At 36.3% G+C, this 27,007-nt stretch overlaps 1 protein-coding gene across 25 annotated transcripts in view; it reads right to left on the bottom strand.

Moving 5' to 3' along the window:
- ESRRG (estrogen related receptor gamma) overlaps nucleotides 1-27,007 on the bottom strand; it is a 629,476-nt gene that overhangs the window by 47,176 nt on the left and 555,293 nt on the right. For 23 of the 25 annotated variants that reach the window (XM_059942603.1, XM_059942497.1, XM_059942467.1 and 20 more), the window contains 2 exons: nucleotides 16,441-16,551; nucleotides 12,649-12,831 (listed from right to left, as the gene is read on the bottom strand). In XM_059942603.1, coding sequence (XP_059798586.1) covers nucleotides 12,649-12,831; nucleotides 16,441-16,551 — 294 coding nt within the window. The remainder of the gene's footprint in view (nucleotides 1-12,648; nucleotides 12,832-16,440; nucleotides 16,552-27,007) is intronic. The other 2 variants (XM_059942440.1, XM_059942462.1) reach the window with 1 other exon arrangement.

Here is a 27,007-nt window from a genome sequence, read left to right as displayed (position 1 = left end):
AAATGAAGAACCTTTCCTTAAAGTAAAAAATACTGCCATCTTCCCTCATGCAGTAAGCAGGCCTCTATTCATAAAGAGACTCTGTTTCTGAGATAGTTTAACCACGTAAAATCCAAGTGGGTTCAGAACAACCACACATACGTGGTTTGAAAAGAGCATAATAACCCTGTCAGGCAGCTGCTGGCCCTCAGTTTATTCCCTAGAATATCACTGATATCCAGAATACAGGGAGGGGAGCTACAGAGTGGGAAACTCTGAAATACTGGACCAGGAGGTGTGGTTGACACCTGACTTTGATCATTCTCACAGCATTTCTTCAAGACTCTTGAGTATGTGTATGACGGAAAAATAGAAACCATGATCCTGAGTGAGCTGCAAAGCAACCATTCTTGAGATAAAAATTCAAAAAGTGTTTTGATAATAGATCATCTATGCCTCAAAGTCATATAATAATGACAGAGACAGTCTCCCTAAAACGGAACTTTAGTATAAGGCCTACCATAGAGTAGGCTTTTAATATATATTTTTTGTTCAGTGTATGAGTGAATAGGTATTAGCTTGCTACAAAAATATATTACACACGGTATTTCTGTTGGGGAATTGAATATTACAAAGTGTGCAAAAAATGTCAAATCGAATTTAGAGAACCTATTACCATATTCAGATATCTCAAAAATGATCATAGTTGATGTTTCAAAGATAACCACATCATCCATCTTCAGCCCATATGAAATTTATTCAACTACAAGAATATAGTATGGTCAGATTCACATTAAATAATAAATAATTCTATTCGAACTGTAAAAAATTGCCTTGGAAATTTGACTTAGACTTTCATGGCACATACAGAGTTGTGAAAACCTAAAATCCTCACTGAGTATACTGGGTTGGATAACTGACCAGGTTAATTAAAATCCATGGATCATCTACAAGCTAATTTTAATCAAACGTTATACACTGATCTGTCAGAGACATTGTCTTCAAAGATAGCATCACATATATTTACATAGCAAGTATTCAGAGATGCTTTATAAATAAGGTGCACCTCATGTATTCCTGTTACTTTGTCTTTATGTTATCTAGACACTTAGCTCTGTATCAAGATCCTCCATTGAGAAACTCTTGGCCACTTTAAGCTGTTGGCTATGTTTCCCAACCTCAAGCCTCAGTGAAGGAATTCTCTCTACTATATCCCCCTGCGTGAAACAGAAAGGTTCTGAGCTATACCTTTAGATTAATAATTCTTCAGAAAGGGGTTTGATCTGATATATCCAGATATTGTACCCAAGCTATATCAAAGAATAACAAAAGAAAGATGGGTGTATTGCTTATAATTTGGAGTGCACAACTTAAAATATACCAAAATAACTTTTCTATAACATTTTCACTACTGGTCTATCTTCAAAAACTATGCTGTCCATATAAATATATGCATGTTTATATATAATGTAATATAATGTGGTATAATATAGAATAAAGAGGATAACATGCTAATATTTAATACTATGCATAAGAATGTATACTCTTTTCTGAAAAACTGGTGGTGACGATGATAAATATCAACAGTGCTCAACTGTTACATGACTGAGTTTTAGTCTCAACTATGTCCTGAGTAGCTCGTGACCTTGGGTAAGTCATTCAGTTTTCCTGGTCTTCAACGTTTTTATCTGTAAGTGAATGTGCAAGTAAAGGCATTTAACATTTACTGAACACTTAGCAATTAAAAGATTGGATTGGGCACTTTACATACATTAACTCACTGAATTGTCCCAGTAACCTATCAAGTTGGTCACTTTATTATTATGATCCCCATCTTATATATAAGCAAACTTAGTTCATGGCACGAAGCAATATCAGAATTTGAACCATGGTCTCTAACTCCAAGTATGGTACACTACCCACTGCAACATACTACTTCCTCTTAAAATGCGAAGTTCTAGCAATAGAATTCTAAGGTTCATTCTGGTTCTATCATCCAAGAATTAATTTTTAAAGAAAGAGATCTATATTCGATATCCTTCCATTTATTTTTAAAAGAGTGTCATAAAACTTCCCGGAGGCATGTTTCTGAGTAAGCAAGCATATTTTTTAAACTTTGGGAAAATCTATCATACAGCACTTTGCTTCAATATCACAGCCACTCACAGAAATAAATCTGAAATGTTTAAGTAGAGATTCCATGTTTCTCCACAAAAGGTTAATCTGAGTAATATGCACAGTTGAAAGGACCTTCGGGAGGGTATTCCTCTTTTACGTTTACAAGTCTGCATTGCAGACTGGGCTCTGCCATGACACAGAAAATCACCAGATTAAGTATAGCTGGACTATTTTTTTTCCTAAAGTGCTGACCATGTCAGGAGGGATCAGTCCTTCCTTGAACCCGCAGCTGCTCCTTCTCCCTCTCTCCCTCCTCAGCCCAGGCTACCATGTGCCCTGCCACAAACATGCTGACTGGCTGAGGGGGCCCAGCACTTCAGGTAATTAATCCTTCCCTAATGTAGGTTAAGCAGGTGTGAAGCCCCCTTCATCCAGAGAGGAGGGAGCTGCTCTTCAGAGTCACCCCTGGAATTACGGTGTTTAATTGGGCTCCGATGACTCTCTAAATCCATACAGGCTGTGCTGCTGACCTGGACGGCCAGTCATCCACTGGCTTAATCTGAATCCAGTGGAAGAAACTGGTCCTTTCCCCTTCTTGATTTTATAATATTAACAATATGTAGTGAGAACTTAATTGCCCATTCTGGCAATGGAAATATAATTTCCTTATTGGAAGCAAAGTTCTGTGGTTAAATGCAGACATGTAAAATTGTGGGATGAACTAAGTTGAACTGACTCTAGAGCTTAGAATTACCAAGAGGTGGTATTTACCCATTATATGTTTCTCTTTAACTAAATTACGATGCATTAGTACTTTTAACTCATATAATAATAGCACTGAACTTCACATTAAGAGATCCAAGTATAAAATAAAAGCCGAATATCCCTTTGACTTGGGGTTTGTGTACTTTGTACGTCATTCCTGATTCTTGGTGGAGGAAAAAAATATATAACGTGGCAAAAATAAAAAATAAAAGTGGTTGATTGCTACTGAGAAAATCATAGTTGTTTTTTTTCTGGGAAAAACCAAGAAATTTTTTTTCTTAAGAGAAATATCAAGGTATTTATAAACAAATGGAGGTATTATATCTGTTTATCATATACCGTAAGCTTCTTAGAAAGTTTGGTCAATTAAAGGGATTTTTAGCAGGTTAAATACATTCTCCTAATTGGGTCCTTCTAAGAATCATTTATGAAGGTTGAAAAGTGGCCTGAATTGGGGAGGAAGCAGCTTGACTTTAGGGAAATCATATGCCTGTGGACATGTTTGGTATACCGTTAAAATATTATCTGACTGGTAAGATGCCACTGATGTGGATGGCTTGGGTCACTTTGGACACTGATTTGTTGAAAATGAAAAGAAAGAGAATAATGAAAAAGTATAGTTAAAGGGAGGGCAGTGCCTGGACTATGTGGACCCTGACTTTGGTTAATAAGGAAAATTCACATGGAAGAGCAAAAAGGTAAATGAACAGCAAATTCCTTCTGTAGATTTCCCCTCCCCCTTCTCCTTCCACCCCTCTCGGCAGAGGCAATTCAACAGTCTACGAGATCCGCAATATCAAAACTACTCCTCGATAGTCCTCACACCTTTCATTCCTCCCCAAGTGTCCACAGTGAATTCAGTTCAACCCCCTTTCCTCTTTGCTTCATCTACATCAGCACCATTTCTTTTTATGCATCAAAACCACACTTTACCGCGATAGTGAGAGGCCCGCGCACTGTGATGAAGAGTGGCCCCCACTTGTCGCAACTAGGGAAAGCCCTCACACAGAAACGAAGACCCAACACAGCCAAAAATAAATAAATAAGTAAATAAAATTAAAAACAAAACAAAACAAAAAAAACCACACTTTGTATCTTGAACCTGATGGTCACTAATTCACTGAACCTTGGTCTAACAAGGAAGTAGGCTGACTTAATCACATTAAAGAATACAGCCAAGGTAGACGTTCTTGGGAAAAAGGCAAACAGAAGAGAAAAGTTACATGGCTTTTCTGAGGCTTGTGATCCAAAATTATTTCAAATTCTTTTAATGGTGATGAAAAAGCTCCATTCTTTACAACACACACACACACACACACACACACACACACACACACTACTACACAGCACTTACATTTTCAAATTAACTATTCTATTTCGTGTGGGATGACTTGACTATTTCTTTTTTCCAGTGTAATTAGGTTATGTCCTAGCTTTCATAAACTCATTTAGATATAGGCAATCTTGGATTACGCAGCTATTTTTATCTACAAAATATAATGCATTGTACCAGAAATTCTGACTTCAGCTGAGTAATACTTACACCCTCTTTCAAAAAGAAAACTCAGCATTTTTTTCATTTTTTTTGAAGAAACCACTTCTCTGTGTGCTTTCAAATTACTCTATATTCCACAGAAAACTGTTCCTCGGATGCTTGAAGTCTCCAGCTGCCACACAATTTATATCTCTTTCCTCTGCTCTTTGTTTTTCAGCCATTTTCCCTGAATGTCAAAGTCAATTTAGTGCATTTCACTTTGCTGAATAAATCAGAGGCGAAATCCTTGCTAAAAGTGAAAATTTGATTTGCTAAAAGGAGCTTAGGGCAACTATTAATCAATATATCCAGAGTGCCAAAGCCAAGGCCACGATAGACATGCATTCATTTGGAGATTGGCTGAGGCAGAGCAAGGGGGACGCAGGGGAAAACGTGTGACCAGCCCATGGGAGGGAGGTGGGATTAGGGATGGAGAGAGGGTCAAAGAGGAGCAGAGGGAGAAACAAAACACACCAGCATCACATTTAAACTTCTCCCTCCAATTCTTCTTTTAGAGGTGGAAAAAGATTTTCATGAAGCATTTAAGCATATATGGGTTATGCTAATTAAATCAGCTTCCATATAGAATTCTTTTCACAAGACACAGAAGTCTTTCTCTCTTGAACTCATCAGGTAGCCTTGAGAAGAACCTAAAAGTCAGAAGTAACAGCTCTATGAACAAACAGAATTCCAGAACAGAAAGATATGAGTTGGGCCAGGTCTATGGGATGTCAATATTTTGATAACCCTCAGGTAGATTGTAGGCTTGTTCAGCCTTCTGATATATATAGTAAACCGAATGATGAGACTCATCCTGTCACCTTAGCATTCAAAAGAGTTTCACGATAACAATTACTTGCCTGAAAATGATACCATCTTTTAGGACTTGATGAATAGAGAAATCTTCAACCCAGTGAATCCAAACAGAGTTGGGGAGGAAGAGCCTTCAATTTTAGCAACCAATCATTTAAAAACTTTTCCAACCATTCAGCTGAGTAGCTACCCAGTGATCACCTTGTTTCGTTAAAATTTGTGATCAGGGATATAAAGGACGCACTATCAATCAAACACCTTGATTTTTATTGATTTTAAAGGTGTGTCATACATTTCCTCTTTGATTCAATTCTCCTTTCATTTTATAAATGTAGAGACAAAATTTAAAGATAGGGCAAATATGTTCCATTTGCCTAAACTTGTATGAAAGGCAGGTAGGTAATCTAGAACAAATGACAAAAAATGTACGGGGAAGTAGAGGAGGATAGGGGAGAAAGACCTACTGAAGCTACCGGTAAAAAGTCATTTAAGTTAAATATTCTATGGTTCAAGTAACATTACTAACAGTGTGAATCAAACTTCTTCACTCTAGGGGATAATAAGAATTATACAACCGAATTGTTATGGACATCAAGTAAAAGTTCATGAAAGTCCTTTGTAAACAATAATAAACTCTACCGATGTTAGTTGTTTTTGTATTGAAAGCTTAATCCCCCCAAAAAGAAGATTACCACATATCAATGCACACATGTATGCATAGATATTTATGCAGACACAGATCCATGATTCAGGGTGGAGATCAGGTCACCTGTAGCTTTAATAAGCCCCACAGTACCTAGCATAGTATTAGGTCCATAGCAGACACTCAGATACTTAAATTGTATTCACGACTGCTATGAAATTATGATTCCTCGCTGATCAGAGGTACACAATGGCATGACGATGAATGGATGGCAAATATATTTGGGGGATACCTAGTAATGGACCAGAATACTGGGACAGAGGTTACGTGAGCACAGGTAATTCAGCATGGTGACAGCACTGTGCATCAGGTCACAGAAAATGGCACCGAGTGGTGAGGAAGAGGTCTTTGTGAGTATCTTTAATAACATTTGGGGGTGTCTCTTGAACCGGGTCTCTGTCTGGGAAACCTCATCTGTCTGGGAAACCTCAAACCTTCTTTGTTGGTGTTTCTCCTTTCTAGCAAGGGTAGCTGCAGAAAATGAACAAGTCTCTAGGGGATCTTTCAGATTATCTTTTTCACAACATAGTTTTCAACTTGTTCCTTTCTCCATATCACAATTGTGACTTCAGAAACTGATAAACATTCAGTTATTTTAGGTATGGCCGAGGAGGACGAACTTGACTATTTAGAAGCTAACGGTCCTGCTTACCTAGGACAGAATGATGGCAATATCCATACAGGGATCCTCTTGGTTAAATAACCTTTCCCTCCCTTTCTATTATAATGGATGTTTGTTCTGAATATTTTTTGAAATAGCTCTTATGAATACTAACTTTTTGGATCACTTGGCTCTAATTACAATAAAATGACAATCTATGTACAATCTCTTAGGCACTAAAATGAACACTGAATATTTTACATTTTTAGATCATTCTTTATAATTTGCAAATTAATTATGCATATGTGTATAATTTGCATGTGTGTTTTTTTTCCTCATTTGATTTTCACAATATAACTAATAGCTAGACCAATTACATAACTTACAAAATATTACTCAACTCTATACAGCTCAGGTTTTCTGATTTTACTTTCAGAATTATTCTACCTTTTATAAACCACAACTACTGGTACACAGGTATACAACTACCAGGTACATTAAACATAACTTCTAACTATCTGATAATTGAATATAGTTATAATTTAAATAGTCTTACTAAGTGCCAAGGCATTGGATCTTAAATTTAAAATTTCTCCACTTAACTAAAAGACTCAACGACTTCACAGTTCTGAAATCATTAAGTTACATGCATATAAGAAAAGTTAATCCTGAGAAAAGAGCTGTAATCGCTTTAATTCATTCGTAGCAAAGTAGAAATTACAACTACGCGTAAATTCAGGTATACAATGGGGTGGAGGGCGGAGCCTCAGAGCCAATTAATAGTTTTGTGCTGTGCATATTTTTAATCAACTAATCAATAGTACATTTTTCAAGTGCCAATGATATAGAAACGAAACAGCATATTAGGTCCTTTTTATATATAACATACCTCTCTTAGTTAACTATGCCGTTTCCTGCATGTGAAACCATAATAACATGCATATACACATGACAACTTACCTGGTGTTACAAATGGAAACATAATCTTATAGTAATTATTTCCACCACAATTTTTTGTGCTTTTTCACATATAATCATGTAATGGTGCCAGCAGTTTAAGATAAGTAATGGGCAGTTAAAAAACAAAACCTTCACAACTTTGCCTAGGGAATGATGCAATCTAAAAAATTGATCTCTACGTAAAATGCATTAGAACAATAAATATATATCTTTAAACACTATCATTAGCCATAAATATTAGTTCAAAATATTCTTGGGTATTCTCTCACAAAATTTATATCCTAATGTAGAAATAGTTTATCCATGTTCTTTAGAGATTTCTGTCATTTATAGAAAATTCTAAATACTTCTGTTGAGAAAACTAGAAAAAGCCAACTCGCTGAGCAATTTTTAATTCATTTTCCTAAGTGAATGTTTTAGAAAAAATGTTTCCGAATAAATGGAGAATACTGTTTTCTATACTTTAGACTTCTGTTTCTTACGTGAATAATTATACATAAAGACTGTTTTAGCACATCTCTTCCTAGTGTGGTTTTCTTTTTTGAGCTTAACATTTCCTGCCTTCATTTGGTATGAAGAAAAACTATAGGTTTGTTTTGTTTTGTTTTCCTGTTTTAAAAATGTCACTAAGAGGCTCCAAACTTGAATGGAGTTCTCCTTCTTCAGCAGGTAATTGTTTGATCTGTCATGTCAAAAATAAACAAGCCCACCTAATAATCTGCCATATGTGATAAAGGAAAAAACAACTTCTAAAATACATTCATTCACTGAATTGTTCAAATATCTTTCTCTTAGAGTCATCCGTCTGGCAAGATCCATAAATATATTTAAGCCACTTATATAGGTCAGCTAATATGGGTGATGCTTTTTTAAGCACCATCTGACGAAGCACATTCTGCATTTTGCTAACAAAGTTACAGTACAAAATAATATTTTAATCAACCACAAAGAACAATAATAGATCTGACTGCTGGGCTGATAATCGTCTTATCACACCCTGTGAAACCTAGCTCTAATATTTGACGGAGCCTCCATTACTTGGCAGCCCATTCTAAAAAAGGCCAACAATGGAGAGAGAATGAAGTGGAGTGTGCAGGACCTCCGTATCTACATAAAAGAGATTAGAGGCGACAGCGGTCCATTTTACAGCTCAATCATATTGTGTTAGCATGCGCTTATCCGAGCGCGGACGAAATTGAAAGAGAAATAAAAAAGAGTCAGGCAGATAGGAACCAGAAAAGCGAGGCATGAGCAATTTCCAAGGATATAAAAGGATGCTAATGGTGGGGCCCTGTCATTCTTAAAAAGGGCTATTAGGGCACCATCATCTGTTCTGGTGCCCTTATGCTCCTTCAACTAAAGTCAAGCATTTTCTAAAGCCCTTGTGATCTTTTTGCTTCTAGAGATAAAGTATGGTCATGTTTCAGAACAACACACTTTCCATTTATGTGATTTATTAAAGTAAGTCAACTAATTCTATTTACTGATAAAAAAAAAACCCCACTCCCTATGTATTCTTCTTCAGTATTTTCTTTTGTTGAATTTGTCACTTTTTTATGTAGCAAAAGCAAGTATACAAAAGTACCTTCCCAGGAGTGCAGAAAGGCTACTGATCTGATCTTATATGCTAAACTTAATTTTTAAAAAGTGTGTGTGTCTATGTGTGTGTGTGTGTGTGTGTGTGTGTGTGTGTGTGTGATTCCACAAACTGAGAGCAGCATAAAGAGAGCAAAGGCTTGGATTTTAGTATATTTTAAAAGAAGATTTCACTTTAGTTTTAACAGAAGCATTTAAAAAAAAAAAAAAGCAATTTTGAAGTGAAGATTAAGACAGGTGAAATTTCAGTTCTGATTTGGCTTTAATTCCAGCTCTGACCCCGGTTATGAGGACTAGGTCATGGTATCAAAAACACATTTTTACTTTTATCAAGGCAGAAATGAGACTTTAATCTTTATATTCTCTTTGGCTTTACCCCCTCCCCATCCCACGCTCCATGTTGCTGCCGTGCCCAGGCTCCCTGAACCCGGGTATATAGACCAGCACGCTGGTATCACAGCATCTTTTACTTCTACCTCCAAACACTGCATGGCACACTTACTGTTATGAAATTTAAAAGCATTTCAGTGAATTCGTGTTTTGCTAATCCCTCTCTGAAAAGCCAAGATACTCCTTGCAATTATTTAAAGCACCCTCCGGGTATCACGGAAACCAGAGCTGTGAATCATCACTGCAAAGTAACCTCCTCTGGCATTTGCTGGGGAGAGAGAATAACGTCAGCCCCTACCAATTCTAAGCCTCAGCTTAAGACTGAACACATAATCGTATAGCAATTGTTTCCACCACTGGAAATGCTGTTACTCATAGTTATTTAAAGTTACTGTCTTCACAAAGGTCACCAGAGCCCCTTTACTGTGACAAGTTCCTCTGTAAGCTGACATTTCTACTTAGATACACAACTGGACCCACAAATTTATCGCTGACTTTTCCTCACCAGAGAGCCGCAGAAGGAGTTGGTTGACTTTTCTTGATCGTTATTATGGAACGTCTGTACAATAACAAAATATGGGCTTAACAAATTTCTTAATTCAGGGAGAACTTGGGCAGAATTCTCTGAAATAATGGGCGGTTTGGAGTCAGAGTGACATAGCCTTTTATGCTGTTGCTATTCATAACACTATCATTTTAATTTTGAAATAATTCTTTCAAAGGTAGTCAACTGGGGGACTAAACTATCCTGATTCTATTCCAGGAAGCAATGTTGAATGTGGGCTTTGAAGGCTCTGGATACATTTGTGAACTTGTCCAAGTGTTTTTACCTCTCTCTGCCCCAGATCTCCCTATCTTTGAATTAAGGATAATAATATCTGATTCCTGGGTTAGAACAATGGGTCTCAACCGGGGAAGAGGGGCATGATTTTGCCCCCCAAGAGGACATCTGGCAATGTGTGAAGACATTTTTGTTTGTTACAACTCAAGGATGCTAACAGGTAGAAACCAAGGATGTTGATAAATACCCTACAAGGAACAGGACAGGCCCCATAACAAAAGATTATCTGGTTCCAAACAACAGTTGCGTCAAGACTGAGAAACCCTGGGTTAGAATAATGTTATTTTAAATCTGTGAGTATGTAAGTCTGTGTACATGTGTGTGTGGATAAATGTAAATGATATAATATATATTGATTATTTTTAAAAGTTATCTGTGGACACTTCAACAAATCTTAGTTTTGTTTCTTTCTAAAACCCTTCATAACACTTTCCTTCCAGAAAAGTTTTCATACACTGTTTAGGCAAATTCTGGCTGTTTCCACTGCTACAGCTTCCAATGTCTTACCATCTTTTAGCATATTCTATTTCTATTTTTTTTGCTTTTTCTAAAAACCTTATAGAATGATTACAATCCAAATGCAAATCAGCTATCCACACAATCAAATTCTCATCTTTCTTTTAGACGTAGTGACCCTTGTGGAGGTATCTCTTAAAGAATACACTCCAGCTCACCTATTTAACTAGTTTTGACTTAATTTGGGGTGCTTTATTAGCAAACAGTGTAAGACAAAGTAGCTGGTATAATACAGAGTGATGTTTAAATTAGTTTACAATTTGCTTGGCCTCATCTAGAACTGCAGTGAACAAAGCCATTCAGAAATGTCAGCTGTGTTCCCAAGCACTGTAACAAATTGTCGCCTGAACGCTGCACACCTAATGACTTCAAATTAGCTTCACTGCGATATCGCCTGACAGTTCGTTACGACTGTTAGCAACATAGCTGGCGTATCATGACCAATAAATTGGTTTCAGTGTGGCCTGGGAAAGGGACTTCCATCAATTTGATTAAAGAAATTACTGTAGCATTCAAAGCATAAAGACAAACTAGTTTAAGGAGACAGAAATAAGTTCACTGTACCAAAGAAACATGGCTCATTGTCCAAAAATTTGTTTGTAAACTATTTGAAGATCAAAGCTCAAACAAACAATAATTCAGGTAGACTACTAAAATTCTTAAACCTTGTGATGAGGTATATGTTCACTGATCTAAGGACAGGTCTGGAGAGAAAAATAATTGGATACTTTAAAATACTACTTTTGGGACTTCCCTGGGGGGCGCAGTGGATAAGACTCTGCACTCCCGACGCAGGGGGACTGGGTTCGATCCCTGGTCAGGGAACTAGATCCCAAATGCATGCTGCAACTAAGAGTTCGCATGCCACAACTAAGGAGCCCGCCTGCCACAACTAAGACCCAGCGCAATCACATAAATAAATAAATAAATATAAAAAAAAAAACCTGAAATACTACTTTTAAGTCACCATATGAGAATATTTACAATGTCAATTGAACATTTATTTTCATAATTTATGTATAAATTCATGGTAAATATCTAATTGTAAACCAAAGCAATATGCAAATATGAAAAACAATTCAGTATAAATCGCCACTACGAACCACAAAATAAGTGATTTTTAAAAGGAAAAAAGCTATCTAGACTACTCCTGACAAAAACTTTTTTTTATTACGATATTATAGCTTTATTTAGAGTTTAGGAAGGTAAGATAGAGTAAGTTCAGGAAGTTGTCCCATTGGCAGGCCAGGCAGGACTTATACCCAGGCTGTCTGCCTTAAAGCCCCCAATTCATAAACATTTATTTAAAGTGAAAAGGAAAAACAGAAGTATTTCCTCAGGAGAAAACTCGGACTTTTTAAAAGAATAAGGAAATATTTTAACAAGTTATATTCTCTTTATCTTAGGTTGGCAATAGTACCTTCATATGCGAAAAAATAATTAACAAGCATTCAAGATGGTACAGTTATAAAAATGGCATATGATTCTATTAGGACCAAGAAAGCACTAAATTAAGTATGACAAAAACAAATGTAAAGGTTTAAAAAAATCCTAATGAACGGGAATTCCCCGGTGGTCCAGTGGTTGAGACTCTGCGCTTTCACTGCCGATGGTTCGGGTTCAATCCCTGGTTGGGGAACTAAGTTCTCACAAGCCGTGCAGTGTGGCCAAGAACAATCAGTTAATTAAAAAAATACAAATAAAAAAAGTAAATTAAAATAAATAAATAAAATTTAAAAATCCTAATGAGAAAATTGTGAATTTGCCTAAATCAACATATAAAGCCTAGGGAATTAATGGCAAACTTTTCTTTTTCATTTCAGAAAAGGTACCTGGAATATGCTTCGCCCATCCAATGATAACCACCAATTCTCGATCGGCCAAGTCGCACAGTGTAGTGAGGGCTTTGATGTCACTGTCGGGAACAGTAGGGTCAGGCATGGCATAGATCTTCTCCGGTTCAGCCACCAATAAATGTGAGACAATCTTGTTATCTGCAGAATCAGACCAGAGCACTACAAGATCACTAGTAGTATCATCCCTCTTTCGCACGTTCTAAACTAGGTGGTATTTTGAGCAAAAACAAAAAACAAAGCAAAAAAATCCCTCAAACACCTATAATCAACCCCAAATATTCCATTTACGGTTCAACATATATATACTAAACAGTGTTCTGGAAAACCCATAGCAGTTGTAATAGTTCTTTGTTTCTTCTTGGTTTTATCTGCCTTTGCTGGAATGAAGCATCTGTCCTGCAATGAAATTTTTTATAGCAAACAGATAAGAGAAGTTAGATGCTTTCTGGGTCTGCTCTTTGATTCTTAGGTGGGATCTGGGGAAGCAGATTAAATAGCATACAACAGCTTTAAAATAAATATCCATATAAACCATTGAAATATAGAACATAAAGTAGGAGGCAAAGAACTCCTACTGCCCATAGACATAATGGGCATGAAAGTCATTAACTGTCCTAATTCCTTTAAAGAGGAGCAAAGGTCAGAGCCCTTCTGCCAGGGTGAATTACTGACTGTATAACTCTGTCTCAGTGGGATGCATTCAATATGAAGGTCTTGCCTTTCTCCCCCTCCCCACATACCCAGCCCATCTTCCAAATATAGCCAATGTCAGTTTCCAGAAAAATACTCCAACTTAAATGTGACCGTATTTCCACTTTGGAGCGTCTAATACTTTAATCCTCTATTTTCATCTGTTGTCTTTAGCTCATTCTCTGGCTCAGATTTATCTGTCTGAAATTTGTGATATATGTTTTTAAAATCCTTCATAAAATAAACACTAGAGACAAATGGAAAGCATCACATCAAATGTGTTTTATCGCTCAGGGCCATGTGAGAGTTTATGGAAGGGGTTATAAAGCCTTGCTAACGGAATGATTTTTCTTGTTGGCCCCATTTTCAATTTCTACATGTAGCTTTAGATTTGATACTTTCTTCTAAGTGAGGAAATACAAATAGGTAAGAATAAACTCAGATATTTCAACGTCTGTGTCCTATTACTCTAGAAAACTAGGGTATTAAATGGGATCTTTGTGAGCCAAGTCAAAGGTTCCTCTACGTTTACTAGACCATTTGCCTTTCCCTATACATTTTTAACTTTTTTAACTCAAAATGAAAAGACTTCATATACCTTAGAATTGAAAACATAGTTCTTTTTTTGTCTGCTGTAACAACATAACAAGGATACTTATCCAAGCTATAATTAGTAGTTTTTTGATAGAGTTTAAAATTTTTACTACTATGACTGCCACATGAATTCTGTTCACTTCAAATTATCAACAGATAACCATTCAATGGCAGTAATATTCAATTATTATCAAATTAAAAATACAGATTTGGGAGGAAGTATTCCCAAATATCATATTTTCTAGAAAAGAAATTAAAATCAAATAGAGATTCTTTTTTTTTTTTAATTTGTAGGATCTGAAGAGAATGACATTTGTTTCTCGTATATGCTATCGAAACAACACCCTGTTTTTTAGCTACGCTTGGAAGTTTCCACTTTCATTGCTCTGACAATGCAGCAAAACCTGTCAGCAGCGACTAGATCCTCAGGATTAGAAGAAAATGCAGTAATAAAGGGTACAAAAATGTAACGGAAGGAAATCGTGATTCGAGTTCTTTTAGTACAGGGAAAATGCAACCTGTTTTACCCAAGCCACTGGATACTTGACTGGAGGGGGTCAGAGAAATTTGGTGGAAGCTTAGAAATTCCTATCATTCAGAAAATGGAATAGCCGGCAGCACTGTTTCTAGGTGAATCTTATTTAATGTTTCCCTAATTAGAATCAATAGAACCCAATTTTCATTCTTGGGCTTTTGTAGTACACAAACAATCAGTCAGGCTCCAGAAATCTCCCCCAGACACTTTCTGAGCAAAGCCCATGCCTAGTCTCTGACAGGATCTGAAAATTAAGTTTTATAAATGTTTGTTACCAAAATACACTAATTGGATAGACTAAGGAAAATTAACACAGAGGCCTTAAGATAATGAGTAATGATTTATTAGGAGTCCTCTTTTATCTCAGACAAATGGAGCTCATTGAAATTGCTGTAATCTTCTTAAAGGTACTTGACAAGCCTCTTCCCCATTTCTCAGGTTTCCGCCGAAAACCATAGATGTTTCTTTATCCATCCTGTGGACTTACGAATGGGCTGGTGCTCATTTTTCTCTCGGTAGAGGATATCATCAATGGTGTCAGTCGACTTCGTATAAAATGAATGAGAAATGGCCAGTCTGGATATTAGTGAATCCAGGAAAACGAAACCTCTAATGAAATTAAACATGAGTGTTTATTGCATTTTATTGTATTATCAGAAAGTTTTTTTATTCTAATGTGCAAAATCTGCTTAATGCAGTCCTAGATTGTATTTGCAGAATGCCAAACAGCTTATGCAGGCTGAGGAGAAGATGCCAGATTGGACAATTGAAGGTATAATCAACATAATGTTTTTTGGAAAGGCAAAAGGAAACCATGCCATATGTTCACTTAAGCTTTAATTTTATGTAAAACTGGTTGTTTTTTCCTTTGACATAGCTAAAATGTCCTTTCATTTACAGTTCAGGGTCTGTTTTATGTATTTAACAGATGCCCATATGCTCACACGGATGATGCGTAACAGCGACCCCTCCTGGAGAATCTGAATGAGAAGAGGACACTTTTTCTCTTCCCTTGAAAGCAGATCAGAAATTACCCATGTCTTTTCTAGAACTGCTATAGCTGCAACTTCCTCTGGTGAGGGCTGGTTGTGTCTTCTGAGACAGAGACAGCTAAATGTGAGAATTGTTTCCACCAAAGCACTTTCAGTGCCTCGTATAAACTCTATGCATAAACATCCTAAAATGTTAGCCCTTTTGCACTACAGCCATGAACTGATTTTTCAGAAACTGGAACACAGTTAACTGCCTCAATCTATATTCTAGCTCTTTTTAGCTAATGACAAAGAGAATGGGGTTTGCATTTTAGCTACATACCTACCATCGTTTCAAATTGCAGCCAGGCATTATCAAACCATGGGCTTTTAAAAAAACACTTCATAATGCCCATAAGGGCATCTGAAATGGAACCACCAACCTATGCTTGTTATCAGTAGGGCCCATCCTTGTTTTAATCTATTGCTAGCGAGTGTGTTAACCTTCTATAGCTCTAAATTAATGAGGCTCCTAATGTATTTTCATTGGGAGGTTGAACAAACTCATTTAGCTAGTGAAAACTACAAAAATCACTTTCTTGTGAAATCTGAAACTAACAGCTCCAGTGAACTAATGATCATGGTACGATCCATTTTATGTACCTCTGAAAATAAAGATAACCCGTAAATGTAAAATTCGCACTATATAAGCTATGCCTTGGTATGCTTACGCTTCCACAAAATGACTAGGTGAAAAAAGGTAGAGGGGGAGAAAACCATAGGAAAAAAAGATAATTAGCTGAGTTGTTGTTGCCCTTCAAAGGCAATCCTTGGGAATAAAGCCACATCTCCCCACCCCCGCCAACAAAGAGAAGTCTCGTTGGAGTCAGTAGGAATGGGCATGCCAAAACTGATGTACCTAGAGCCAGCTGGGAGGATGTCATGTGCTGGAAAGCCAGACATGTCTGCTGTACTTACATGGCTTTTTGGCTGGCTGAACCAACTGAGGGTTCAGGTATGGGCTGTTCTCCGCATCTATTCTGCGCTTGTACTTCTGCCGACCTCCACGTACTCTGTCAAGACGCACTCCTGTGGGGAAAGACAGGCGCTTCCTTACTGTTGAGGTAACTATCTTTGAGACCAATCAAATACATAGAGAGTATCATCCAAGAGTGCTAAGTAAACAGAGAGTAGATTGCAGAAGGGTCCAGGGGAAGTAGAGGAATGTAAAAAAGCGATGGCTAAACCAAGACTGCCACAGGTTGGAAACCAAACCTGGCAGAGAGACCAAGCTGAAAGACATTTAGGCAAGGCCATCAGAGTCATCTACATACCAAAGGAAAGGCACCTTTCCTTGAGAATTAATACAAAGAAACTGGAATTTGGTGCTAACACAGTTTCTCAAATTAAAGACATTGGCAATGTGTATCCTCTTCATCAGTCACCCCTGAAAGCTCAATGTGTGGGCTTGAGTAGATCAGTAGACCCAGAGCTGTTCAATCCACCCCGGTCTATCAGAGGACTCCACGTGGACCTGTGGAACTGAATTGAGTTGAAAACCCCTACATGTTGTAGAGAGCTGGAACCCCACTACACAAGATGAGACGCAAGGATCATTCCCTGTTCTAAGTCAACATGTCTCAGAAGGAGCATGTTCCTTACATTCTGGCACACGTTTGTATTTTCCTTCAAATGAGAGAAAACTGAAAGCAGGTCTGGACTGAACGCAGGTCAGAAGGAGGAGATTCCTGAAAGAATTCAGGAGGCTAGAATGGTGAAGAAGGGATTTGTTAGGAGGGCAGAGATGAAGCGTGAAGCTAGAAAGTAGGCAAAAGTAGACTGGCATTTAGTAATACTTTTTCCCCATGAGTGATGGACTGGGTCAAGATTCACGGAGGTTTTGCTGACAGTGGATCTATAACATTAAGGAAAGGGGCAAAAGGGAAAGAAAGGGATTAAAAAGAAAGAAATGTTTCATTTACATGGGGCAGTGGGGAGGGTGCTTGTTAATAACGTGGTTTCCAGTCTGTAATTGTAAAGTTTAGGACAGAAACTTATAAATCTTTATCAAATAAAGAGAAGATTACTTGGGAGTAAGAGAGAGATGAGATTCGCTTTGTGGTCTTATATTGTACCTTAATTGATAAGACAGTATTAATATTATCCATTAATAAATTCACAACCAAGTAATTCATTGTACATATTTTGGTATTTCTCAAACTGTTCAGAAGATAGATTTGGTTTAACAGTATCCTCAGTATTGTTATTTTACTGAAGGCCCTCTCAGAGCCTTTAACATGCAACTAACTCTCAAAACTCTCCGAGGGAGATACAGCCTATGCAATGTTTTGCAAACCAATTTAACCAAGGATCCTGTTTTGGGAACATTTGTTAGTATCACGTGGAACAGGTGAGTTGTGGTGTAACTGAATTATATGAAACAGTTTGGGAAAGGCTGATGTATTTCTATGTGAATCCTGAAGGTGAATATATACTCATATGTTAAAGATGACTATCAATCCATGAGCTAAAGAAAAATATAACTTTTCATATTATCTTAATATTACTACTTTAAGAGTTGATTTCCTTTTAGTGATACACACAAACATACACTTGGTTCTAGATAAACCCTGAAATGTCAAACTGAAACATCAGAGCAGAGTTTAAGTGATATCAGGAGACAACTTCAAGAGCAAGTAAGTAGGTTTAGACAAACAAATATCAAAAAACAAAGAGCTTAGGTACAGTCTCTAAGTATTCAATGAAAATAGAGTGCTTGTGAATCATGAAGAAACATTTCTTGACTGCTGCTTTTAGAGCAATTTTGCGCCTAGAGTTCCATTCCTTCGTTTATCTAATTTCTAATGTTCTATTTTTATTGTGTCTATATTTAATTTACTAAAGTTTAACACCTTCCCCCTTTTCCCCCCCTTTAGTCATGTTTTGTCTTTTTTCATTTCTTTCTTTCTCCAAGATATTTTTCCAGTTTATATAATGTGGTCGCATTTTGTCTGCTCATCTGAGATCCATTCAAATTTGTTTCATCATAAGAATTTTAAATTTTTCATTATAAGAGTTTAGAAAATTAAAAGCATATATAACTAAAAGTGGTATCATAACACATTTGGCATCCAGCTCCAACACAATGTGAACATTAATGTGATGATTAGAGGTGTGAAGAGAAGGCAGGATGAAACAAACAGAGAGAGAGAAAGACAATGACAGACGAAGGCTAATAAAAGGAGGAAACATTTAAAAATAACTCTGAAATTGTTAGAACCAAGAAAGCCTGACATACACACACTACTATATATAAAACAGATAATCAACAAGGACCTACTGTACAGAACAGGAAACTCTACTCAGTACTCTGTAATGATCTGTATGAGAAAAGAATCTAAAAAAGAGTGGATATATGTATATGCATAACTGACTTACTTTGCTGTACCACAGAACTAATTCAACACTGTAAATCAACTATACTCCAATAAAAATTTTAAAAATTAAAAAAAAAAAAAACCAAGAAAGCTCACAGAATGCATCTCAATTAGGTTTGTAGACTCCAAAATTTGCTTTTGGTGTCTGTCAGGGCATGAGTTCACCATGAGCAATATAGCCTCACATGCCCAAATACTGAACAATACACTATGTATTTTCCAACACAGGAGTCAGAGCTGGTGAGTTTCTGACAATGGATTTCGTCCATCCTGAAGGCCTATGGAAGAGGATCGTGGCTGAAAGATTGGATTCAAGGTCTTGGCTGGAAACAATTCTGACACAGTTATATCACACTAAAGCCACCAATCAGCTTAGCCAACTGGCCCAAGTTATGGGAGAAGTGCAACACTGAAAACTAGTTATTAAACATCATGAAGAAAAAAATACATATACTTGATTGACAGAATTTTTATTATGCATTATGGGATATTTTTTGTATTTGTAGGAATAGATCCTTTAAATACTGTGAAATAATTTTATTACTATGCATTTCCTTTCAACTTTGAACAATGAATTACTGAAATATTCATATTATTTTTACGTGCTCCTCCAAAATCTAAAGGAGTGTTCTCACTCTTATGTTCATTCTCGCTTTCTCTTTCTCCTTTTCCCTCTTCTTCTCGCTTTCTTCCCTCCCCCTCACCTCCTTTCAGTGTGTGGGTAGATAAACTACTATCTATCCATCCATCCATCCATACCATCTACATATCTATCCAGTTTCTAAATATTCAAGTACTTTTTTACCAAAGCCATCATTTAACGCTTTCTTTACTTCCTAAAATAAAGATCAGTTGGACAAAGCATTCTTTTATGATTTATAACTTTATGTATATGGTATTCAGTAGATGACTGTAGAGGGAAAATATTAGATATTAATACTACATAATTAATAATTAATACAATTATGTAGCGAAAGTGGATGGGCAGTCAATATACAGAAAAATTGTTCCTGCCAAGTTTAGATAACAATTAATGGTAAAAATTTCTAGAGTCGATATATTTTAAAAGATCATAATAACTTTTATGTGAAATTTTTATTCCCATTTTAGGGGGTTAAAAGTAGTCAAATATCAACAATTTCAAGTAAAAAATATTTATACTGCTTTTAATCTCTTTTCAAAATCTGGAAAATCTTCTTTTTATGCATCTTCTAGTGATATGATGATAATGATAATGATTTAGTTTAGCTGACTTCATACTCAGTGAAATGTCTGAACTCAAATCCTAGTAACACACCTGCAACTACTTCTACATCATACTAAAATTATTCATCAATTTATTCAGTTCTGTTGGAGAAAAAACATAGTCAGTAAAACCAGTTTTTTTTTCCCCCAAGGACAATCATATAACACGGAAATACACAAGTGACATAGGTCTCAAAGTTAAATCAGCCCAAAGTATGTGTTCAAACATGTGGACCCAGCTTCTTTATTTGTACATCTTTGAAAATAAACAGATGTATTCATCTGAGTCATAATAATATATGCACTGAAACTTTAATAATGTTATTTTAAAGGGTCTGATAAAACAATACTATACAGATATCATTAAGAAGTCTATTTTCACATATATACGCTACTATGTATAAAATAGATAACTAATGAGACCCTACTCTATAGCACAGGGAACTCTACTTGGTGCTCTGTGGTGACCTAAATGGGAAGGAAATCCAAAAAAGAGGGGATATATGTATATGTATGGCTGATTCACTTTGCTGTACACCAGAAACTGACACAGCAGTGTAAAGCAACTATACGCCAAAAAATAAATAAATAAATAAGTCTATTTTCAGTATATTTCTAGTTTTAAAGTTTTTCCAGAAAAATGTTTCCAACTGTAATAATATAATAATTTATTCCTAAATATTATATGAAGAACATGGAAAAAAGTAAGGCATAGTTTGCAAATCAGAATGGTTTCTTTCTGGCTCTTTCATTAACAAGCTCTGTAAATTTTGTTGAGTTCCTTAACCTGTTTGCTTTTCCAAATATAAGATGGATATTAAGACAATAACCTCCCTGGTGTTTTGCTTTAATGACCCAATTATATTAATATAAGGTACTAATATATTTGGATATTATACTAATATACTAATATACTTGGATATTATACAAATGCATTATTAAATATCTTATAAACCTTAAAATCCCAAGGAAATTGCCATTATATCATTATTTTGTTGAAATATTACTATATTATTTATTGAAATATATTTTGCATCGTGATCATTTATTGAAAATCTACCCCCATGGAGTGTGAGTCTACCCTGCCTCAATTCTGTAGGTAAACACATTTGAGGTATGATTGAATGGTAAGATAATACAAAGGATAAAACCGAAATAATGACATTATTTGATGTCTAAGTGATTACAGAAATATTTGGTATCCCATTCTATTTGCTGCTCATCCCTGTCACTAATAATATCATTTAGAGTTTATTTTAGAACAGATACAGAAACTAACCCAAAGTCTATGAAAAAGAAAAATGCCATCTCTGAGTTTAGCTAGAAACACACAATACAAAGTTAAGTAGAGAATTGATAATTATCCAATTAACCTAATACATTTCATTTAAAAGTCTCTATTTTCAGCAGAAACAAACAAAAAACAACAACAGTATTTACCATCAGGACCTGGAAAATCCAGATTTACCATAAACAAACATCAATCTAATCCAAATATTTCCACTTACAGTGGCAAAGCCTGTCTCTCTACATCTTTACAATCTTAAATACAAACAACTTCTATTTGGACTCCACTTATAAACCATTTTTGAAAAAGTTTAAAAAGAAGATTTCTCCCAGTAAATAAGATACCCACAATGTTCAATGTTTGACAGGATTTGAAGTTAATTAAGGCAACTGGATTTTCTATTCATGTGGAGACTGCCATTACCCCTTTCGTTTTTTAAATAAAAAATTTTAATAGTTGACATTACCTACCAAACAGAACGCTTCACATCGCTTTTTCTATCAAATACTGCATGTGCCTACATTGCCACAAGGGAATCACAAATCTCATAAGTTGTCAGAATTCACAAAATTGAGGAAGCAGGAATAGGGCAAGAAGGAAAAAAAACAAAACAACAAAAACCGCTATGAGGCACATAAATGCCAAAAGAAGTAAAACAGTTCAGCACAAGGCCTTCTTAGGTCAGCTAATTTTAAGTCTACATTTTATGCCCAAATGCAAATTTTTACAATATTATATAGTCCAAAGACAAAAGTATTTTTCACATTTTTAATAGCACAAAGTCATTTCATAGGATAATAAAAAAATCTCCCCTTCAGAGAATTACACAAGGCTATCCTAGCCTACTTCGTTATATTAAAGACAAGCCTTTTTATAACGTTGTTCTTAAACAAAGGTTTGCTAAAAACGTTAATTACATAGACCCCTGGAATACTTAAGAAAGATGCAAATAGTCATATTAAAGTAGTGATAATTTTTTAAAAGATAGTGAAATAATATTTTAAAAGATTAGTGACTTTAATGACTACTAAATAAATAGTTGGATTATTTAAATGTTATCCAACACGACTTGTAATTGAGGATGAGGAGCAGCCTGGGAAAGTAAAACTTATGACGCAGGAAGGTGAAGAAGGTGGGAACGTTCTCCTCCACGATGTCTCTGGTACTGCGGCTCCCTTTGCTGCGGAAGGGAATCCGGCTCTTTCCGTTCAGGAAAAGAATTACCTAGAAGCGCCCTTGAATTTGCCTGAGATTTCTGTGAGGGAACCATCATAAACAGAGGGTGGAGAAAATCCCTTTGAGGGGCTGTAGGAAAGGAAGCAAAGGCAGATCGGCAGAATCAAGACACAGCGATGAGAATTTTAGTGGCAGCCTGTGATGGGATTTTTCCTCGTAACAGCATCCTTACAGAGAGTACCAGCTTTACCTACAGTATTTGTGCATATTTATAGGTACCCCAGTAAAGGGATGAGTGAAAATTATTTGTACATTGACGCAAATACTCCAGGGAGAATCTAACCATATTAAATTCTGGAGGATCATGAGAGACAATAAAACACACCAAGCCCTAGTTATCTTCTCTTACTGTTATTGCCCTTTCTCAAAATAGACAGTGATACTGTTCAACATGGCTTCATGATTTCGTTCCTTTCTTCCTATCTCAGCAAACGTTTGACTCCTGATATCTGCATCTCCTGAACAAGCAATGTCTTCATTGATAGTGGAATGACTTAATCTCTGTACGAAGTGTCTTGGAATCAACCAAAACACCCATTGGTTATTGAGAGCTGCTTCTATTCCAGGCAATGGGTTAATTCTTTTATGTACATGAACACATTTAACACTTACAGCAATCCTATGAAGCAGGTGCTATTATTATCCCATTTTACAACACTATGTTTATACTGCTTCTCTGTCATCAAATTCTATTTTTGGGAAAGAGCATGTGGTATAGACTCCAAAAGCAGAAGCACGGGCAGATAAAACCCAATTACTGCGGTAAACAATACTCGCACCCTGATAGGGGGTGCATGCAAAGAGCAAGGCAGAATGATGAACTAGCATGAGGAGAGAGGAATACTTTTACTCCGCTGAAGGGCTAGGCATTTTGCATCTATGACTCTATAAAGCGTCTCCACTTAGAAGAAGTTTATAGCTATGAGACTGTGGGCAAACCAAAAATGATAAAAAAGATTCAGTCAGTCTGCTTTTCTCTTGAGGCAGGGACCCAAAGATATTCATTTCCTTGCTCCCTGTTCCTCTTTAAAATGTCACTGAAATAAGACAAGGACTGTTTTGCCAGGGCCATGGAGGCAAAGCAACATTCTGGCTGAGTTTTACAGTTTAGAAGGAGACCCCGATGGTGGCTTTTCAGTTAGACACCTTGACGAATGGTTACATTTACTTCCGCTGAAATACCATGACAACAATTCAGGAACTTTGGAAATAGCTTGGTTGCATGTGGAAGCACTATAAGATCTGCTGAAATAAAAGGGAAAAATCACACAGGGAGAGAAAATGCATATCCATTAGGCGGGCTTTTTTTTTTTTTTTTAACTGAGTCCTCAGTCACTAAAAGAGATAAAAGCCAGGACTCACATTAAAGCTTCCTTGCTCTACAGATGAATTAACAATTAGCAAAGGGAAGTCTTTCATTTTGGTCTCTTGGTAGCTATCTGTACTATTAAACATGTGAGGCTTGCATAGGAAATTACAAAGGCTTCCCTCTGTTTCAGATTCAAGCTGCATCCAAAATATATTTGTAGGTTTCTGTGCACAGGACATAGCCACAAAGAAGTCTCTCCTTCTTTTTTTTCAAGGTGTGATTCACTGCTCTTGGCTGGTTCTGAGGCGTATGTGCTAAATTTATAATCTGGCTGAGAGCCGAAATCAAAATCATAGAAAACTGAAAAAGACATAGTTTACAAAATATTTTGCAGGGAAAATATTATTCCACCAGGGGTCCAGTTGCTTCATCTGAAGCATGGAGCCCTAATCTATGACACATACAAGTACAAATTAGGTCATCTGCAACAGGTGACAAGTTTTAATTGAATGTCTTCTGTCTGCAATTCTGACAAAAGGTGAATAGAAATAAATGGGTCTTGGCAAGACGGCTCTGAGCCTTACAATACCCAATATCTCATTATTTTTAAACAGCTATCTATAAACTGATGCTGACAAGCCTTGAACCTTTTATTTCTGCTCAAGATGAGGTGGCTGTGAAGGGGAAAAAAAAAAAAAAGGAAAGAAAAAGGGGCATCCAGAACATTACATTAAACATGCAATACCTACCATTATCACTTCCCCAATGTAATTAAAGGAAATCTCCTATTCAAAAGGCACTATTTCTTACTTTGCTTGATGTCAGAGAGAAAGAGAAAGAGAGCGAGCGAGCGAGTTTGCTTGGCCTGTATTTGCTAAACATAGAGACTGCCTTTAAAGAAAAAAAAGAAAATCTTCCCTTTCTTTCTCTTTTGCCTGTTAAAAATCTCATAAACTATTGAAAGAGATACTGCGGTGAGTTAAACCTATCTGAACCCTATTTTGTCTGGTTACTATTTAATACTGGTGACTCTTCCCTTTATCCTTTTCGAAATTGCCTTCTCATGTGAATAAAGTTGTGAATTAGTGGGTAAAGACATGAAATGTGGTTGCACATCACCATCAGGAAAAGTGACTCTACTAATTCACAATTAAATGTGACACTGAAAACAATAAGTTTAACACAATAATAACAGTAATAACGGTGCACAGCACCCCATGGGGATCCTCTGTAAACAGAAGCACAAATATTATTTATGCAAAATTCAATGCCCTGTAAAAATGAATTAAAAATGAAATCAACCAGGCTGGTTTATAAGTTGTGGGTTGAAAGTCATAGTCACTGTGTTTCATCCAATGGAGAGGAATACAGTGGAGTCTAGTGAACAAAAAAACCACACGTGGATTTCAAAGAGAATATAAGTAGTGGGAGAAAAAAAAAAAAAAGGAAATAGGTGACAGAGAAAGATGGTGGTGAGTCTGGAGGTCATTTGGTTTTAGCATGTGTGATTCTAGATCACGTGGGCAACCAAAGTAGAGTTCAGCTCAAAAGAGAAGCTTATGGTCACTTTAGTAGGGGAAAACTTCAAGCCCTGGCCAATTTGTTAGGAACTCAGCACAGTTAATAAAAATGCATTACCAGACTCAAGCAGAAATTCCAAGAGCCAATTCTAAGATACCAAAGTGACACATGGTGTTTAATGAATATTTTTTCTGGTGATTATGATTTTGCAAAGTTGAGACTGGAAATAAAGTAAATCTAGCAGAAAGAACATATGTCTGGGTCATGTGAAAAAAAGAATTGTACCCAAAACACAAAATACATAGGAAAAAAAAATCAGTTCAATAGAGATCAAATGTTAACATAACATTAATGTATACACGCCCAAATCTCATATCAGTGAGAAATTTTCTTGCAACACTGTGACGCTTCTTTATAAGCCACCCAGTCTATGGCATTCTGTTATAGCAGCCCAAATGGAATATAACAAGAAGAAATGAAGGAACATTAAAAAAAAAAGACTCAGACATAAAAAAGAATGAAACAATGCCATGTGCAGCAACATGGATGGACCTAGAGATGATCATACTAAGTGAAGTAAGTCAGAAAGAGAAAGACAAATACCATATGATATCACTTACATATGGAATCTAAAATACAACACAAATGAACATATCTACGAAACAAAAACAGACTCACAGACATAGAGAACAGACTTGTGGCTGTCAAGGGGGAGGAGGGCAGGAGGGAAGCATTGGGAGTTTGGGATGAGCAGATGAAAACTACTGTATGCAGGATGGATAAACAACAAGGTCCTACTGTACAGCACAGGGAACTATATTCAATATTCTGTGATAAATCGTGTTAGAAAAGAATATGAAAAAGAATATGTATATATGTATAACTGAATCATTTTGCTGTACAGCAGAAATTAATATGACATTGTAAATCAGCTATACTTCAATAAAATTTTGTTTAAAAGGAGGAAGTTTAGAGAGATACTCTACAATGGGTTGATTCAAGGTCTAATGTGAAATAAAGAAAATACAATGGTTTCCACCCCCTTCTCATCCAAATCTATATACCATCGCTAACCTCCATTCATCTGCCAACTGTGCTGCTAAGTATTTGTGAGGAAAGTTAATGGAGAAAAAGGAAAGGAAACCAAGAGAGAGCATGAGAGCCTGGTCTAAGCCTTGTAGAAATGCAGACATGGAGAACACGCATGGCGGATTCAGAACGCACTGCCAGCTGCCTCGAGTCCACAAGAGCACATTTTCAAGCCAATTAAAATCCAGTTTTCCTCCCCCAAAGTTGACAAATCAGACTGTTGGGGAATTTAAGACCTCGTGAGAAAAACTAGGGTAGAATAATCATGAGTGGCAGTGATCATAAAAAAGCACTTATACATAAATGATATACTCACTAAAATTAAAGACAAATATGAAAAGACTATCAATGACAGACACACTAATTAAGTCATGTTTCCTGTGCAATTAATTTCCATTTATCATCCTTTGATCTCTTGAA

This window comes from Balaenoptera ricei, chromosome 1 (genome assembly GCF_028023285.1).
Source record: "Balaenoptera ricei isolate mBalRic1 chromosome 1, mBalRic1.hap2, whole genome shotgun sequence".
NCBI lineage: Eukaryota > Metazoa > Chordata > Mammalia > Artiodactyla > Balaenopteridae > Balaenoptera > Balaenoptera ricei.
This window is presented reverse-complemented; position numbering and strand designations above follow the sequence as displayed.